We start from the raw sequence: 18,671 nt of genomic DNA, 5'->3' as shown, positions 1-18,671 counted from the left end.
TTTTAAATATCAGGATATTAAAATTCATCGTGGTTGTTGTTTGCAAAAGCTCAAGTACCAAGTGTGGGTATGAACAACATCTCTGTAGCATTGGTTCATCTCTCAGCAAGGCTGGATTTACACAGGGTGGCCTGGGCAACATTAATTATATTCACTTCCCTGTCCTCTGGTCTCTTCGAGTCTTATTTCTTACAGTCTCTTCCCCTATATTCTTTCTCTTCCCTTAGATTTTCTTAGATTCTTTTCCTTTAGATTCTCTTAGATTCTCTTCCCTTAGATTCTCTCATATTTTCTTCTCTTAGATTCTCATCCCTTAGATTCTGTTAGATTCTCTTGGAATCTCTTCTCTTGTATTATCTTATATTCTCTTCTCTTAGATTCTCATTGATTTGCTTCTCTTTTATTAACTTACACTTTCTTCTCTTGGAATCTGAATCTTCCAGTCTCTTCTTTCGTATTCTCTTAGATTCTCTTGAAATCTCTTCTCTTGTATTACCTTACATTCTCTTCTCTTAGAATCTCTTAGATTCTCTTAGAATCTATAAGAATCACTTAGAATCTCTTCTCTTAGAATCTGTTAGAATCTTTTAGAATCTCAGAATCTTTCAGAATTTCTTCTCTTGTATTCTCTTACATTCTCTTCTCTTAGAATCTGATAGAAGCTCTCAGAATCCCTTCTGTTTCATTCTCTTACATTCTCTTCTCTTAGATTCTCTTAGAATTTCCTAGTATCTGTCAGAATCTCTTTTCTTGTATTATCTTGCATTTTCTACTCTTAGCATATGTTAGAATCTCTAAGAATCTCTTGTATTATCTTACATTCTCTTCTCTTAGAATCTGTTAGAATCTGCTAGAATTTCTTAGAATCTGTTAGAATCTCTTCTCTTGTATTCTCTTACATTCTTTTCTCTTAAAATATCTTAGAATCTCTCAGAATTTCTCAGAATCTCTTAGAATCCCACAGAATCTCTCAGAATCTATTCTGTATTATCTTATGTTCTCTTCACTTAGAATTTCTTCTCTTGCATCATCTTACATTCTCTTCTCTCAGAACCTCTCAGAATCTCTCAGCAGCTCTTGGAATCTCTTCTCTTGTATTATCTTATATTCTCATCTTTTAGAATCTGTTAGAATCTCTAAGAATCTCTAGGAATCTCTCAGAATCTCTTATATTATTTTACATTCTCTTCTCTTAGAATCTCTCAGAATCTCTTAGACTCTCTTCTCGTGTATTATCTTACATTTTCTTCTCTCAGTATATCTAAGAATTTCTCAGACTCTCTTAGGATCTCTCAGAATCTCTTAGAATCTCTTCTCTTGTATTATCTTACATTCTCTTCTCTCAGAATCTCAGAATCTCTTAGACTCTTACAGAATTTCTTCTCTATTATTTTACATTCTCTTAGAATCTGATATAATCTTTTAGAATCTCTTAGAATCTCTCAGAAGCTCTCAGAATCTCTTGTATTATCTTACATTTTCTTTTCTAGGTATCTCTCAGAATCTCTCAGAATCTCTTTTATTATCTTACATTTTCTTTTCTAGGTATCTCTCAGAATCTCTCAGAATCTCTTCTTTTGTATTATCTTACATTCTCTTAGATTCTCTTAGTTTCTTTTAAATTCTGATTCATGCTCTGTTATTATCTTACATTTTCTCCTCTTAAAATTTATTAGAATCTCTTAGACTCTCTTCTCTTGTATTCTCTTAGATTCTTTTAGATTCTCTTAGAATATCTTCTCTTGTATTATCTTTCTTACATTCTCTTCTCTTAGATTCTCTTATATTCTCTGATATTCTCTTCACTTATATTCTGTTATAAGAGAATGTAAGAGAAGTAAGAGAATACAAGAGAGATTATAAGGGAAGAGAATGTAAGAGAATGTAAGACAAAACAATATCAGAGAACATAATAGAAGAGAATATTAAGAGAATAATGGGAAAGAGACTATGAGTCTATAAGAGAAGAGAATCTAAGAAGAAAATGTGAGATAATACAAGAGAAGAGAATCTAAGAGAAGAGAATGTAACAGAATCTAAGAGATTATAAGAATAGAGAATGTAAGAAAAGAGAAGATAACGCAAGAGAAGAAAAGAGAACATAAGAGAAGGGAAGGGAATATGAAAGAAGGGAAGAGACTTTATGAGAAGAGACTTTAAGGGACTATAAGAGAAGAGAATGTAAGAGAAGAGAAGGGAATATAAGAGAAGAAAAGAGACTTGAAGAGAGGAGCTTCTAACAGAGAATACAGGAGAATGTAAGAGAAGAGAGAATGTATAAGAAAAGAGGAGACAGTAGAAGAGAAGAGGAGACAGTGTAAGAGAAGAAAAGGGAAGAAAATATAAAAGAAGAAAAGGGAAGAGACTAAGAGAAGAGACTGAGAGAATAGAAGCAAATAGAAGAGAATGTAAAAGAGGAAAAGAGAATGTAAGAGAAGGGAGGGAATATAAAAGAAGAAGGGCAGAGACTGTAAGAGAACATAAGAGAGGAGAAGAGAATGTTAGAGAAGGGCACAGATTCTAAGAAAAGTACTTTAAGAGAATATAGGAGAAGAGAATGTAAGAGAAGAGACTTTAAGAGAATATAGGAGAAGAGACTGAGAGAATGTAACGGAAGAGAAGAGAATGTAAAAGAAGAGGAGAGAATGTAAGAGGAGAGAAGAGGGGAGAATGTGAGAGAAAAAAAGGGAATGTAAGAAAAGGGAAGAGATCAGGAGAATATAAGAAAATATATGAGATTATAACAGAAGAGAAAAAATGTAAGAGAAAAGAGGGGAAGAGAATATGAGAGAAGTGAAGAAACAGTAAGAGATTATAAGAGAATATAAGGGAAGAGAATATTAGCAAATATAGGAAAAGGGAAGGAAAGAGCATATAAGAAAAGGGAAGAGATTCTAACAGAAGGGAAGGGTCTATAAGAAAATACAAGAGAAGGGAAGGGACTATGAGAAAATAGAAGGGAAAAGAATCTAAGAGACTCTAAGAGAATATATGAGAAGAGAATACATGAGAAGAGAATATAAGAGAAGGGGAGAGACTATAAGAGAATATAAAAATATAAGAGAATGTAAGAGACTATAGGAGAATATAAGAGAAGAGGCAATAAGAGACTATGAAAGAATATTAGAGAAGACAAGAGAAATGTGCTCCTGCCATAATAACATCTTGATTTTTTTTTTGTGACAGCTATTTAATTTCATTAGAAGCAAGAATCTTCTCTTTAAAAGTATATAGACTTTTCTGTCATGGAGCTTCAAAGCTGTGCAGCAGTCACTAAACTGCGAGAGGCAGCTGCACAAAGGGAATCCTTTCTCCAAGGCAAGCAGCTGAGCAGTGATCTGTTATAGCCACCCATCAGTGTTAGCTGTGCAGTGACACTAATGCCACCAACAGAGTAGATAAGCTCTGGCAGCAGCCACCGAAGAGGAGGGGATGCTGGTGTGTGCAGGGAATGCAGAGGCAGATTCCCAAAGTGCTTGCTGGGTGTGCACTAAGTAGCAATTACAAAAGTTTTCCATTAGCATCCCCAAGGACCTTTCCTCTTCCTCCCATGCCACTTTGCCATGCTTCACTGCAGGATCCAAGGACCTTGTCCCTATATGTCTGGGTTCATCAACACACTGCTTGCTGGGCAGCATGCATCATCTGCAAGGCTGGGCTTCCTAGAGGCTCTGCCATCACCAGGGTGCGACAGAGGCATCAGTATATAGGGGTCTCTGGAAACGTGCTTTTTGCCTGCATGGACCTTTCTGTTATAGTATTTTCTTGAAATCAGGGGGTTAAATACACATCTCTGTCCCCGTAGATGGTACCCCAGGCTGCAGGAAAGTGAATCTGTAGTAGACTGTGTGCATTATGGTCTATAAGGCCCCCATCAGCTATGATACATTTGAAATCTTGTTACTGTAAAATGTTTAGCAGATAGTACCCTTTAGTGAACTAGAAACCTGCACTAGTGCTGCATGCCTGGCAGGCTAGGAAAGGTAGATAAATTTGGGGCTATGCACATGAAAGCTCTACATCCTGCTGTGGTTCAGGTGTCATTTTTCTTATAGGTAAATGGCAGAGCAGCCTCAGGGCTCCTGCTGAGCTCAGGGGCCCATCAGCTGCACCAGAGGAGCTTTGCTTTCAGATGTGACACTTGCTTCTCTGATAAATGACCAGTTCAAACAGGTTGCAATCGAAGTGAATTTCCCCAGAGCTGGGTGTTGTTCACACGCGGTATGTGTGGTAGCAAACATTCAATGTGAACCACATGCCAAACAGACCTTAGTATATCAGATAAGCCAGTTTCCCCTCTCTGGCTGCATTAAAATGTGTTCCCCCAGGTGAACTTAACCTCATGTCAGCAAAGCACTTCAGCTCAAGGTACTGAAGACGAGCTCCAGCAATGGCACAATCCCACCAGACATACCAAAGAGTGTGAGGGAGAGAAGCCTTTCCCATAAGAAAGAAGGATAATTGTGGGTTTGGGGTTTTTCTACAAAGAGCTGAAGAGACCCTCAGCAGCTGTGGGAAATGCCTGCACTTCCTGGGGTTCTAATTGTAGAATCACTGAATAGCTTGGGTTGGAAGGGACCTTCACAGATCATTGAGTCCAACCTCCCCTGCAATGAGCAGGGACGTCTTCAACTAGATTAAGGTTCCTCAGAACCACATCCAGCCTGGCACTGAATGTCTCCACCACCTCTCTGGGCAGCCTGTGCCAGTGTTTCACTACCCTCATTGAAAAATAAAATGCAGCAGACCTGCAGTTTGTGATTCTCCCTCCCTCCAGCCCTTGCCATCTCCTCAGCAGTGCAACCAGAATCTGGCTCCCATAGGTAGGACAGAGACCCTATGATCCTCTGGTGAGGTTCCTTTTTTTCCCATGCCTTCTACTCATGGAGCAAGAGGTTACATCTGATACAGACTGCAGATGATGCAGCTTTTCTTGGGGCAAGTTTTCTAACTGCAGCCAGTTAGTTGCAGAAGCAGGCTCTCAGAGGCTAGTTAAAAAAAGCCATTTGTCCAGTATACTTCATCCTACATAAATGTGAGGAACTAAATTTCATCACTCCCCATCTACATTTCTGTCTTTCAAGGTGATCTCAGTCAGGCTAGTGGACTTCTCACAGCATATACCATATGCATCCACAAATCATCAGTGTGGGCCCATCAACATACTAATTCCCTCAAAAAAGCCAGCAGCTCTTTTATGTCTGCCTTCATAAAACAGCCGGATTACCCCAAAGTCTGTTCCTCTGAAGCAGAGAGCCTCAGCAGACCTGTTAGTCTTTCCTTTTTATTTCACTGTGGATCAGAGTCAGGCTGCCCAGCTACAGGTTTGTTTTCAGGTCAGCAGCACATCAGACAGAATACCAAAACACACGTTTCTCAGAACGCAAGTCTAAGCCTGGAGTCTCCCAGTCCATGTACTTACAATGTGTTTTAAGTGTAAGCATCAGTCATTGCCTGGTGCAAATGACTGGGATCTGGCTAGATGAGACACAAGGCAGTGATTTCTGTTCACACCTTCTATGTTACAACCACTATCTTTGGTTTGGTTTGGTGCTCTTTAACTTTTTCACCCTTCAGCTTCCCTGACATAAACATTCTCCCTCTTCCAGTGTCCCAACTACATGGGACAACTATCCTCTGCTGGGGAGATAATGGGATAACCTGGGTGAAGCAGAAGCACTGAGAGTACAAAACAGCTGTTAATTAGGCTTTAGGGCATATTTAATCCATTTTGCTTTGGCAAACATTGAAACAGATTTCTCTAGTGGGCAGCAATAGCCTTAAGTGGCAATAGCCATGTTGGCATCTGGTACTGTCCTACGGCAAGAGGTACTGGGGAAAGGAATGGGCTTAAGTATTGAAGAATCTCAGGAATCTTGGTTAGATTTGAGAGTTTATTTTTTGCTGTGATGGCAGGAGAGAAGGGTAAAATCTCCAACAGCCACTTTTAGAGTGATGAAGAAGGGCAGAAAAAGCAGAGAAGGGAAAGAGCCCTCTGCAGGTCAGTGTTTGGTGCTGAGGGCACAAGAGGAGTCATTGCTTGGTTTCCTCCCCCTCCAGCAAGGGTCCTTCCCATCTCACTACTTGTCTTCAAGGAAGGTGCACACCTGGAGGAGATCTGAAAATGGAAAGGACAGGGAGAAGTTCAGATCCTGCCTTTAAACACCCTCATCCCAACAGCCCACACCCAGCCATGCCAACATCATCATTGCCACATCCAGTATGCCACAAAACCGCCCCATGTGTATTAACCACAGATCGTACTGAACACACACTGATGGGACAGGGTGGGTTCTTTCTGTCATCTCTCAAAATGTCTGTTTTCTAAAGGTGAGTAGAAATATGTGATCCCTGTTGATGCCAGAGCAGCAGACTCTAAGACTGTTTACAGATCATTCAAGAAACTTTGATAAAGTATACTGGCATCTTCATGAGTTATCCTCATTTTGCTTTAAAAGAATTAAATGGACACCTACAGAATAAACTGTTCATGCCTGCGAGGCTGAGAACTGCAGCTCTTCCTGAGGCTGTTACAGTTACCTGATGGATTGCAGGTATTGAGGCTAGAAACCGAAGCATAATACTGATCTCCAAGGAATTCCTTGTACGTTGTGCCGTCACGGAGTTTGACCAGACACTTGGTCAAGTCTTTAAACAGAAGGTCCTTGGTTTGAGACTGAAACATACTGAACCTTTCTTTCTCGATTCCTTTTGTTCCAAACAGTTTCTGAAATAAAGGCACAAGGAAGTAAGTGTATATAAAGCATAGAAAGCTGTCAAGATGCAGCTCATACAAGCCTATCTGTTAGTCCTAGTTCTCCACTATCATCCTGGGGGGCCCCCAGCCAAGCTCCAGGGGTTTAGGTTTGAATACTCTCTCCATGTGGTTAGACGAGGGATCTCAGTGGTAGGCACAGTTGTGGCACAACTGTCAAAACTATTATTTTCCATTTTAACAGGTCACTACATTTGGAACTCATCAGCAGATGCTGCTGGTGAGTTCTGTGCCTTAGCCGTAAGTTGGAAGCAAAAGGAGCTGACTTCTCAAGTGCCTCTGAGCAGACCCTGATGGTGGGGGAAATGCTGAGGTTTTTAGTGTAAAATCAGAGCTGGTTCATCCTGGTTACGTTTACAGCAGTAGCTGTAAGGCTCTGTGTGTCCAGGAAGGCTTCTGTCTTCCTCAGGGCTCTGCCTGACCCAGCTGGTTTAGAGACCTCAGAGGAGTTTGTGAAACACACGTGCAAGAGCATATCCTGAGAAGGAGGCGATAACCTCATGTCACACAAGTATAGCATGCCACAGCAGCCACCACGATACAGCTGTTACCTAAATGCATATTTACTGAGGTGGCAGAGGAGACAGAGTGGTTTGAAAGGGATGAAGGAATGGGGAGGCTGGGAGGCAAGGCTGTCACCTTGTATGAGTAAGTTAAAATCTTCGCCTTGCACTGACTCGGGGAACCTCAGGGCATTGTTTCTCTAAAAGCACAAATACGCGGCATAAAAACAACCCCAGAACGTTTCCACCACTGCCAGTGCTACTGACCTCTTGTCTCTCCAGCAGCTCACGGACTCTCTTAGCTTTCTCAGGACGCGTGACCACACCGTGGGTAGGAACCTTGGCCAGGTTGCAGTCCCTGTAATCCATGATATTTGCCCGTCGCCCGTCAGTGCACAGCAACTCAAATTGGTCCATCTTCAGATTTTTGGCCCAGTCTTCTTTATTTTTGCCTTTAAAGGGAATTGGTTCGGAGATTCAAAGATCTGGTGTAGCAGAAGAACATCAGCCTCACAATACCTAAAAGCAAGGCATTTGCTCCTGCTGGAGCGCTGCTCAAAGGTAGCAAGGCAGGAACCTGCAGTTATGATTCAGGACCACCTGAATAACATAGGTTAAATGGTAGCTAGCAGGAAAGTGTCCTTGCAGAAATGCCTGGGAGAAGCCACCACAGGCAAACAGCTCCTGCTAACACCTGAATTCTGCCTCTCCTGCGGGAAGGGTGAGGTTGACAAGACAAGCAGGTAAAGCTTCCTACTACGTTCTGCACTGGGAATAAAAAGAACGCAAGGAGGGGAAGGCAGCCCTGCCAAGACCCGTTCAACAGAATAACCACATACCGTCAGTGTTTTCCTCGACAATTGAATGCTTAATAAAGGCCACATTCCCCTCCTCGACCAGACACCTGGGAAGTACAAAGAAAAGCAAGTGATGTGGGTGCTTGAATCCTGGCCCTTTCCTGACAGATTTTATTCTGGCTTATGTCTTATTTTGTAAAATTACTCTCCAAAGACAGGTCTCTAAGGAGCCATGCCATGAGTATGTTCAGGCTGTGGAAAACAGAGTCTTTGAACACATTCTGTAAAAAAACGTGTCCTCCTCACATGATAAGTAGCCAATTTGTTTTATTGTCAGACAGAGGCAGTTTGGTCAGGTTCAGAATTTGCTTTGCTTTCTGCAAGTCTGCCTGAATGCATTAATTACTTTGTAAAAACACTAACTTGCCCCCTAAGGACTGCAAATCCTGAAGCCAGGGTCTCTTTGCTATCAGACATAAATGAAAGATTAATTCTCTTTTTAAATTCATGCCCCACGTGAATTACTTAGACTTGACCTGATACTGAGCAGCTATGTAGGAAATGGTACTGGGGCTGACCTCTGGTCTCTGCACTTTTTAGAGGACGGCTCGTTTTAACTAAGCCAAGCAGTGTTGTAAACAGAGAGGGTCTACAGGCAGCACTGTTTGTGTGTCCCCATCTTTTACACTCCTTATTTGCATTAAAAGTGAAGGAATGCTGCCATTGTAGGAGGTCTGGCCAAAATGCTTGTGCCTCTCCAGGTTTGTGTGGAGACACCAGGATGTTCATTTTAGAGAATGGGAACTTTTTATATAAATTTGCATGAAGCTGCATAAAGAAAAAAACATATATATAGCATATGCATATATATAGCATAAAAAGCATATAGCATATACAGCATATGTATAATATTACAGACATTGTACCTTCAGCAGTGTAATGGAGGAAAAAAGGAGGTCAGCAAATTAGCTTCAGTGTAAGGCTGTACTCTGTATGTGATCTACCCATAACTTCTGTCATTAGCCCTATGGTACTTGGGAGCAACCTGAATGTTTCCATCACCTACCGGAAAGCTCCAGTATAGCCATAGTATTTCTCATGGCTGCTGGCGACGCACTTCTCTGGTGGAACCCCACCTGAGCCCTTGCAGAGTCGGCAGAGGCGGGAGTTAGGAGGAGACCCAGGAGCACAGCCCTCACTAAAGTATTCATCTGAAAGCAGAAATAGGTAAAAAATTGACTTTTCTTTGCCCTGAAAAGCTGGTTTTTCTTTTAATAATATGTTCTTGTGCTGAATTTGTATTATGGGTCACTGGGAGCTGTAAACAGGCTGTGAGAAGGAGCGCAATTCAGGGGTCAGCAAATCACACACACACAGTTTTCACTATGAAACCTGTGTCATTATTATTGACAATGAAATGGGGGCTAAAGCTCCATTGCAACAGCCACTATCTTGGCAGAAGAAGAATATTTTTGCTGCAAACCATTCTCAGCTCATCCAGAGCCAGCCCAAGCCTCCACAGCCTTTATGGGTTATCAGAGGTTCCTTTTGCAGCATTTGTCAGATCTCTGGGAGAAGAAGGGACAGTGGGAAAGCCAGGCAGGAGGACGGAGGGGCCGAGTCTAAAACTCACAATCTTCTTGCAGTTAGAAATTTCCTTTTAATAATGGTATGATTGATTTGCCTTGGTAGATGGTATTTCCATATCATTTTTTTGGACTCCCTGTAAATCTCACTGACTGAAAGATGGATGTAGAAGTTGATCCTGTGAGCAATTTCTGAAGTTCCAGAGCAAATGCAGACTTTTACTCCCTTATTCTCAGGCAGCCAGAGCAGTCCCTTTATGTTTCTCAAACAAAGATCAGCCTCTGTCCTCTATTCTCAGCCCTTCCCCTCCCTTCTGAGCTTGAAGGTGCACCATTCACCCCCACTCCACACCCTGCACAAGGACCAGGACCCCCCTGCTTGGGGCAGCCCTATTCCCTTTTTGGGAGTACCTTTTGTGCTGCTGCAAAGGGAAGGGGATAGATGTGAAATCTTACTCCGAAGCAGTTAACAACAGCCTAAACCTTTGCTCAGTGAAACCTTAAACAACAGTCTTCTCCATTTCCCACCTCTAGGTGGGGATCTTGGAGGCATAAGAAACTTTGAAGTTCAGCTGAAGGATGTCAAAACATTTTTGCAAGCAGATCCCCAGCTTGAAGAAATGGATGCAAAACTCAACTCACCAAAATTGCAGCTTCCCGTCCTGTTGTGAATCAAGCCCATGGGGATGTTCCAGCCAGCAGTTCTCCCGACAGCAGTGTGGCACGACTTCTTACCCTGCAGATTGTTCCATGTGATGTCACCGTCAGATTTCTTCACAACAGCCACAGCAAAGTAGGATGCTTTCAGAAGATAAAATAAAGGAGAATTAAGGACTGAACTGAGGATCCCACTATGCTCCCTTAGGAAATCACTGGCTCCACTTGGGAGAGGGGACCTATATGTAAACAGTGGCTCTTTGTGTGGAGACTGGACATTTATTCTCTACTCATAGAATGATAGAATCATAGAATAATTAGGGTTGGAAAGGACTTTAAGATCATCAAGTTCCAACCCCTCATGACTGCATATATACTTTTCTACTCATACCCATCAGGACTGTTTTCAGTCCCTCTGTTGGCAGTAATTACCTGGCTCTCCTTCTGCTTTGTTGCACTGACCGTTATCTGATGGAGGGAAAAAGAAGATGGTAGATAAAAGATACAGCAAACCAAAAACAGAACAAAAGCAGTGCTTTTGCACCAGCCCATTACCCATCACCACGACCCAGAGGGGCAGCCCGGGCTGTGCTTACCCTCATAGACTTCTCCCATCACTGGCACCAAGCCACACACACCAGCAGTGTAGACAAAACCTCCATCTAAGCTGATAGCATCTGCTTCACCTTTCTGCAATGAAAACAGTGCAGCAGTCAAACAACCCTGTATGTCCCCAGAAATCAGACTGTAAAAGCAGCACTCGATGTAAAGGAGAAGAGCTTGTGGCAATGGTGACATGAGAGGCCATCCCTTAGCTTATGGACAGGCAAGGTCTCACTGATGCAGAGGGAGTTTTGATGCTCCCTTGTGCTTGTAACCACCTGCAGCAGCAGCTCACTTCCCCAGACATTCACAGGCTTACCTGTGTGTCTCTCCTAGCATGCTTCCCTGCCAAACAGATCTCCTCACCTCACCTGTCTTTTCAAGTTCACATTTTGTGCTTTCTTCACAGTACCAACCCAATGCCCTGAGCTGACACCAGCATCCTCATCTGTGCTATGGAATCTCTCCTCTTCTAAGCAGGCAACTGTTCTTCTCTATATTTTTCAATATTTATATTTCACCTTCCTTTTCCTCATAAAAAGTTGCTTCACAGCAGACATTTGGTTTTTGTTTAGGAAACCTCAAGAAAGAACACCGTTCAATAATTTATTTTCTTTTTAAGAACGTTAATTGGTGAAAATATAGTCAGCCCCATTCCCTGTGATGAGGCTGGTTTCTACCCACTGTTTTCTCTTACAAAGCTCCCACTATCTTCTTTTAAGATCTAGCCCTGTCTCCATGCCATCTATTCCCAGGCTGAAGGAAGCAATGGTGCTTTCCATCTGGAGGGTTCACAGGGAGAATTAAAAAGCCATACCATGATCTTAATGATGCAATCCCTGGTGTTGTCTGCCACGATGCACTCCACATCCCCGTTGCTCACCACGCTCCAGAGGTCACACTTGCTCTTCTCATTCTTGCCTACTGCACACCACCGTGTCTTGTTTTCTCTGCGGCTGGGGTTCAGCTGATCTGTAAAACCAGCAGAGGAAAACCAAGGATAAGCCTAGAGCCCTGGTGAACAATAAGGCTACAAGCAGGCTACTTTCTATTTCTTTTACTCAGCCATGAAACTGTCTGTACGCACCAACCTGTTGCTGCTGCTCACTGCAAGAGGTTCTTGCTTAATAAGCCCTGGGCCAGTGTGAATAGAAGGGATGATTCTTGAGCTGAAGGATGCTCAAAAACCCATATGCAGATCAGAAAGGAGAACTTCTGCATAACACAAACCGTTCATGCAGATTCATGTCAGCTGAAACATCACAACCACTAAACCACCATGCGTTAATAGTACTTGGTATTGCTGCCTACGAGATATTGCACATTTTCCAAACCTCACAGCCCAGACAACCGTGAGACTAAGACCAGACCAAGTTGGAAAAGTACAACCTAGTTATGTTTATGTGGAGTGGCATCTGAATAGTCTGTTTTGGTACTACAAATCCATGCACCCTCTTCCATAAAAGCCACGATGGCTGACCCTGGCACAGAGATCTCTGAGCAACTCTACATTTTAAGTGGGTTTTGGAGGTCCTTTGTGGGATATTTGACTTCCAGAAGCCCAGGTAGAATGTCAATTAAAGCTTGATGGGTCTAGATGGAAATAAAGCTCACTGTTTCCCTCAAGTGGCCAATACTGGACCTGGCCAGTCCAGTCCCAAACAACCTGGGATGTTTCTTCCTCTTCCATCTCAGAAACAGCTTTTCTAAGCTGCAGTTTCGACTATGCCAAATCTCTATCACCAGCTGAATAACCATGGGCTATTTTTGTAATCATACTGAAGGGACAAGGTGTGGAGTGTGTGTAAATTCTCCGCTTTTGTTGGTGCGATGATGATGTTACTCTGATTTTGGAATCAACAAATTCCATTTGTTAATGTAAGTGAAGTTTGTGAAGATGGTGTGATTTTAATGATAATACCTTTCACAGAAAATCTTCTGCAGAGGATACTATGTCTTTGAAATAACTGTGTTCCTTTTGCCTAATTGTATTTGCTGATGCCATCTTTTCAACACAGCTCGCACTGATGCACATTAGTGTTCCACATCCCGCCTACCTTTCTGAATGCTCTGGATGGCAGTGTAGTACTCAAAGCCCAGGTAGAGCTGGGAATCCATCAGTGCTGGGATACGCTTCAGCTGGACAGCAGAGTCTTTGAAAAGCAAGTCTTTGAGGGCTGGGTCCTTCTTGCTAGGTGGCCCAAAGAGCTGGAAGGAGCTGCTTTTGCCCACACCAAATCTTTCCTGTATTGAGGGAAAATAATCTGCAAATGACTGTACCAAAGCTCTTGGAAAGCTGGAGAGAGCAAGCAAAGTCAGAGGACAGAAGCAGGGTTTCTAGGGGAAGGAGAGCTTGACAATACCTGAGCTTTTGAGAGGAAGTCCCAGATGTCATCAACCTTGCTATCATCTCGAGCCACAACAGCATGAGCAGGAACCTTGGCCCAGTGACAGGCTTTGTAGTTGTCCACAGGCTGACGGCTGCCATCCAGACACAGAAGCTCATACTCATCCTTCTCATCTGGGGCATTTTCTTGAGGAAGAGAGGAACTGTGAGTTGTATCACCATGAAAACAGAAAAGCCAGCCTGGGCAGCTTTGTAATGCTACCAGGTTGCTTTAGATAGATCTTAAAAACCTTCAAGAACGGAGAATGCATAGCTGTCCTGGGTAACCTGTCCCACTATTTGATTGTCCTCAAGGGGAAAACATTTCCCCTTCTATCTGGTCCAAACCTCCCTTGTTTCCATTTATGATTGTCTCTCATCTTTCCATTGTTCACCTCCATAAAGATCTTGGCTCCACCTTCTTGCTAGCCTCCTTGTAAGTACAGACTTATAAGGACAGGCAGGCTGCTCTGAGGCCCCCTCAAAACCATCTCTTCCCCAGGCTGGTCAAGCCCACCACACTGAGCATCTCCTCACAGGACAGGTGTGCCTGCCCCATGACCATCTTGGTGGTTCACTGAGCTCATTCCAGGTCCTGGGCATGCCAGGCCATCTTCCAGCTCCAAGAAGTGAGTGAACTCTTGCTGTAGGCTGAATTCCGTCCGTATTACCTCCCTGAGTCGTGGGTGAGTGTAATTGCCTTACACCTCTTTTCCTGTGATAACAGTACAGCTGGCCCTGAGATGTGGTACCAATGATAATATCATTGAACTTCAACAGATTTTCCTTCTTCAAAGAAGAAACCCCAAGAAGGAAAAGTGGACCCCACCATCATCATATTTCTCACCAACAAGGATGAGTCAGTCGGCAGTGTGCAAAACAGGTTTCTAACAATTAGAGAAGAGGTTTATGGCAAACCTGGAGAAGAATCAATGCCTGCACTGTGTAGACTAATTGCAGGATAGAGCAGCAGCGAGAGGTTCTACTAGAAAAAAGAGAAACAACTGATCTTGCAGGCCTACCTTGAACAGTTGTGTGTTTCACAAAAGCCACATCTCCTTTTCCATCTTTCAGACAGCTGCAGGTGGGAATAACAGAAGAGATGTTAAAAACCAGACATTGTAACTCCCTATGTACTGTTTCTGCAAATTACCGCAGCACAAACTGCAAACACAGAGCAGTGGTTTTCCTCCCAAAATCCTATGCTGGCAGGGAAGAAAATGTAATGGCAAAGTATCAATGCCCAAGAAGCCCAGTTAGACTTAGCGCCATGCTAATGCTGTGTATTCTTAAGTCTGTGCAAAACCATGCAAGGCAGCTGCCTCTGTCATCTCCCACTAGCTGCCTGACAGTTATTACTAATTGGACCTTTAATTACCAGCACTCCCAGTTGTGCTATAAATTCAGTTTCCTCAGGATCCCTGGTTACAACACAGCCCTCCCTAGTATAACAAAAGCTGGTATGAATAACAAAAACAAGGCTAGAATATTTCCCCAAAGGAAAAATAACTTTCACTCACTGAAAAGCTCCCGAATATCCAGAATAAGGTGCTGTGCGGGAGCATTTGGTTTTGGAGTCCCCCTTGCACTGACGGCACAGTTTTTGTTCAGTGGTGGCACCAGGCACGCAGCTGGCAGAGAAAAAATTGGCCACCGCTATGGATGAGAAAGAAGCAATGGTTAGTCTAAGATCCACTTGTACAAGGACCTGGAAGGGAGGGGATGCGCAAAGAATGCCAATGACTCTACTCCTCCGTGAGCCATCTCTGGACCTCTCTTGAAGATCAGGCATCATCACTTTCACTGTACCGCTAGCTTAACTCCAGCCCATCTCTCTCACTGTTTCCCACCTCACCTTGCTCGATGGAGCCTGAGTCTTTGCCTTCCCACTTGATGTCTCCTCGGCGGAGGAGTGTCCCAATGGGGATGTTCCAGCCAGCAGACCTGCCCAAGCCTGTGTGGCATGAGGTCTTGCCCTGCAAGTCGTTTATTGTGAAGTCTGTTCCTTTCTTCACGACTGCCACAGAATAGTAGCTGGTTGTGGAGCCTGCAGTGTAGGAAAAAAACAGGAAAGCAAGGAAATAGTGGGATTCAGGAACATTTCAAATCTTGCCAGACCTCCAGGTTCAGAGAATAAAGTGCTGTACTTCCAAATAATCAGCAACATCGTCTTCCCATTTTCTTGGGGGTGAACTACACTGCTGATATCAAACCAACACTGAACCTCACAACTTGCAATGATAAGCGACCTGGAAATACTATCAATCACACACAAAATGCTTTGCCACTGGGCAGACATTAGACATGCCCATTGTTTTGCAAAGATACTTCAACAAGTCTTTTTGGCAAATCTTTTTTGGCAAGTCTTTTCTCCAATGCTGTTGCCCACTGAAGCATACCTGTAAGCCTTGTAAAACCAAAATCACCCATTTAGTCTTCAAAATTATACATAGTCCATTACATGCTACATATAAATAAAATTACTGCATTTTAGGGGCAGTAGAGACCACATCTCTTGATTTAGTATCAGTAATTTCTTAGCTACCATATTGGGAATGACTCTTCCACGTTGCTTTGATCCTGATTATTGTGTGGAAACAGGCTGAGCTCCAGTGCAGAGGTCAAAATCGGCTTCAGTGACTTTCATTACAGCTAACATCAAAAATGGGGCACCCACCACCCTTTTCCCTCTGGGATCTGGGAACCAGGGGCAATATCTTGGGCACCCAACACAAATAACATGGGAGCTCTGCATGGAAAGGACGGCCCTTGAACTATCAGTTTGTTACCACCACTTGGCTTAAAAGTACTGCATGAAAATGTACCTCCATTTTGTGCGTAGACCTCAGCAACAATGGGCTTCAGCTTGTAGGGGGCAAGGCCTGCCTCAAAAACTTGACCGCCATCCAAGCTGATGGCATCTGCTTCATTATTCTAAACAAGAAGAACATTTCAGTCAATAAACAAAGAGCAGGGACACATGAGGGAAAAACACTTGCCCAGTGTCTCCCTTGCATCCTTGCGGGTGAGTCCTCTACAGGGGGATCACAAGTAACAACCAATGACCCAAAGGAAACTTCAACCTTCTCCAGGTGTAACAAGGCTGCTCAAACATCCTCACAGTGCCCAGCACAGATGCTGCCCACTCACCGAAATGGCTTTTATGCAGTCAAGGTATGTTGCTTTCTGCAGGCAACTCAATGCCGTGTTCTCTTGTTGCATGTGGTCCCTTAGGCTATTGCATTTGTTCTCTTCTGCTGAGGATATTGTGCACCATCTGATGCTGGCCTTGGGGGGAGCAGCAAAACACAGGGCTGTAGAAAGAACCAGAAACTAATAGTCTCAGAGAGGTAGAATGACAACAATTGGACAGAAACCGTATCTCTGTGAATACAAGATCTCTGGTTCCCTGCAGTCATATCCTTGAGTGGTGGCCGGATGCAGGATCTCCCTTGCTTGTCTCCTGGGTCATTTTTTCCTGCCTGATGTGTGCACCTTCAAGTACACCTGGGAGAAGCATTCCTGTCTCTGGGTAATGTATGTCCTGCACAGAATAATGATTCAAGCAGCTTGGTCTCACAGCAACATCCACAGGAATAGGAGACCAAATCCACACACTTCAATAGCAATCAAACTCAAGACTTTGCAAAAACAAGGGAAAAAAAGTTGTGCACTGAAGCAGTGTCTTTACAAATAACCCCAAATGGAGAGCAACTCTGACCTGGCCAGACTATATTCAGTACATCACCAACTTAGTACATCACAACTCAGTACATCACTAAGTGACCTTGGCAGCTAGATGATCTATTTAACTGTCTCTTTATATCTCACCTCCTCCACTACACTTAATAACAGAGATGCCATACCACCACTACAGTCTTCTCTTCTAAGAACCCCCCCAGTCAGTAAGTGCAGCTGACTGGCTGCTCTAGGAAATGGAAGCATTGCAAAGACCTCAGGTGGAGGTCTCACACCCTCTTCAGTTGCAGTTAAAATATCCAGCCAGCTTGTGCTAACTCTGTCCTTTTCTGGCAGGATTGTGCACACCAACAGGCGTCTGCACAGTTCACCCTCTCCAAACCCTTGATGGCACATTTAATTCAAACACCTCCATACTAACCTGTGCCACAGAGCTTTTGGGCAGCCTCTGTGCTCCCTCTATGCAGGGGAGGAGGAGGGATTCTTCACCATTAATAAGACATTGCGTGCTAGTACTCAGCAAAGGTGATTGAGGACTTCCTGATGCCAGCGGCACAGGGAGCACTTCCCACCAGAGGACATTTATCACCACCACACTTTGTGGGGGATGCCTACAGCAAGAAGGGAACCCCTACTTTCTAGGCAGTGGTCCCCAGATCAGGTGTAGATGGCAGCAATCTCCTTGGCATGTCTACCTGCCCATTGCCTGCCGAAGCTGTGAGCAGAGAGAAGCAAAAGAATGGCTTCAAGCAGAGCCAGCTCTGCAGCAGCACGATTTAGGCATAAGATAGAGGGGAGTCCGAGCAAAGTGCAGCCGCAGCAGCAGAACAGAGCAACGCAGGAGCAGAGTGGGGAGCATGCGGAGTCTGTTGTATAAGCTCTATTTTATTATCACTGCCCTCAGGTTTAACCCAACACACATGCAGGCTTGGCAGGCAGGTCTCCCTCTGGTTTCTCCCCCTTGCTGGCTGACAGAGTTTCTCTTCCTACTCCTCTTCCAACACAGCAGTGGCTGAAGGATGACTTTTCACTTTGCCCCACAACAGCAGAAGTGTGGAGCCTCTCCAGAGCAGTCTCCTCCCTGGTCATAGATTCCAAGCATCCCTTCTGCTTGCCAGCTGGGTGCTCAGTAGCTTGCTGTGGGGAGCTGCAGACCTCTATGGAAAAAGCTGGTGCTTTAATGCCCAAAATACCATCCTTGTTGGCAGAGATCCACAGCTGCTGAAGCAAGCATCGCTTTACACCCTGGCTTATACTTAACTGCTGCCTGGGTCAAGGCACATGCTGCAGCTCTAAAACAGCCTCACCAAGGGGAGAGCCTGGGGTCCCAGGAGGTTTTGACTCTTCCTTTCCCCCAAAACTGCTTTCAGCAGGCACTTACCCACTATCCCGAAGGACAGCACAGTGGAGAGTATGAGTTTCATATCTGGGCAGGGAGTCAGGTGCCGTGGAGGGGATGCAGTATCCTTGGTCACAGACTGTCCCCTCCAAGTCTGTGATGGCTCTGGAGCTGCTTTCTCCCCCTTTTATAGAAGAACAGCCCTGGCTATGTTTGCAGAAGCAATGACCTAACACTGTTTGTTCTTCATTGTTTCTCAATAGTTCCTAAATCGCCCCCCTCCCTGGATCAGCCCATTTTTAGGAAGCCTTTCAATTTGGCACTGA

At 43.9% G+C, this 18,671-nt stretch overlaps 1 protein-coding gene across 1 annotated transcript; it reads right to left on the bottom strand.

Moving 5' to 3' along the window:
* Nucleotides 1–5,880: 5,880 nt before the first annotated feature.
* Nucleotides 5,881–18,542, bottom strand: TF (transferrin). The gene is made up of 17 exons (XM_062606518.1): nucleotides 18,388–18,542; nucleotides 16,458–16,621; nucleotides 16,133–16,241; nucleotides 15,163–15,354; nucleotides 14,828–14,963; nucleotides 14,330–14,385; nucleotides 13,285–13,454; nucleotides 12,979–13,165; nucleotides 11,739–11,893; nucleotides 10,915–11,008; nucleotides 10,751–10,786; nucleotides 10,304–10,462; nucleotides 9,142–9,286; nucleotides 8,118–8,182; nucleotides 7,546–7,730; nucleotides 6,541–6,727; nucleotides 5,881–6,118 (listed from the first exon to the last, which is right to left on the bottom strand). Exons 1-17 carry the CDS (start codon nucleotides 18,428–18,430, stop codon nucleotides 6,081–6,083), a joined length of 2,121 nt encoding a protein of 706 aa, XP_062462502.1. The 5' UTR covers nucleotides 18,431–18,542; the 3' UTR covers nucleotides 5,881–6,080.
* Between the last annotated feature and the right edge of the window lie 129 nt (nucleotides 18,543–18,671).

Source organism: Pezoporus occidentalis, unplaced genomic scaffold (assembly GCF_034315485.1).
Source record: "Pezoporus occidentalis ecotype Australia unplaced genomic scaffold, CSIRO_AGI_Poc_V1 ctg97, whole genome shotgun sequence".
NCBI lineage: Eukaryota > Metazoa > Chordata > Aves > Psittaciformes > Psittacidae > Pezoporus > Pezoporus occidentalis.
This window is presented reverse-complemented; position numbering and strand designations above follow the sequence as displayed.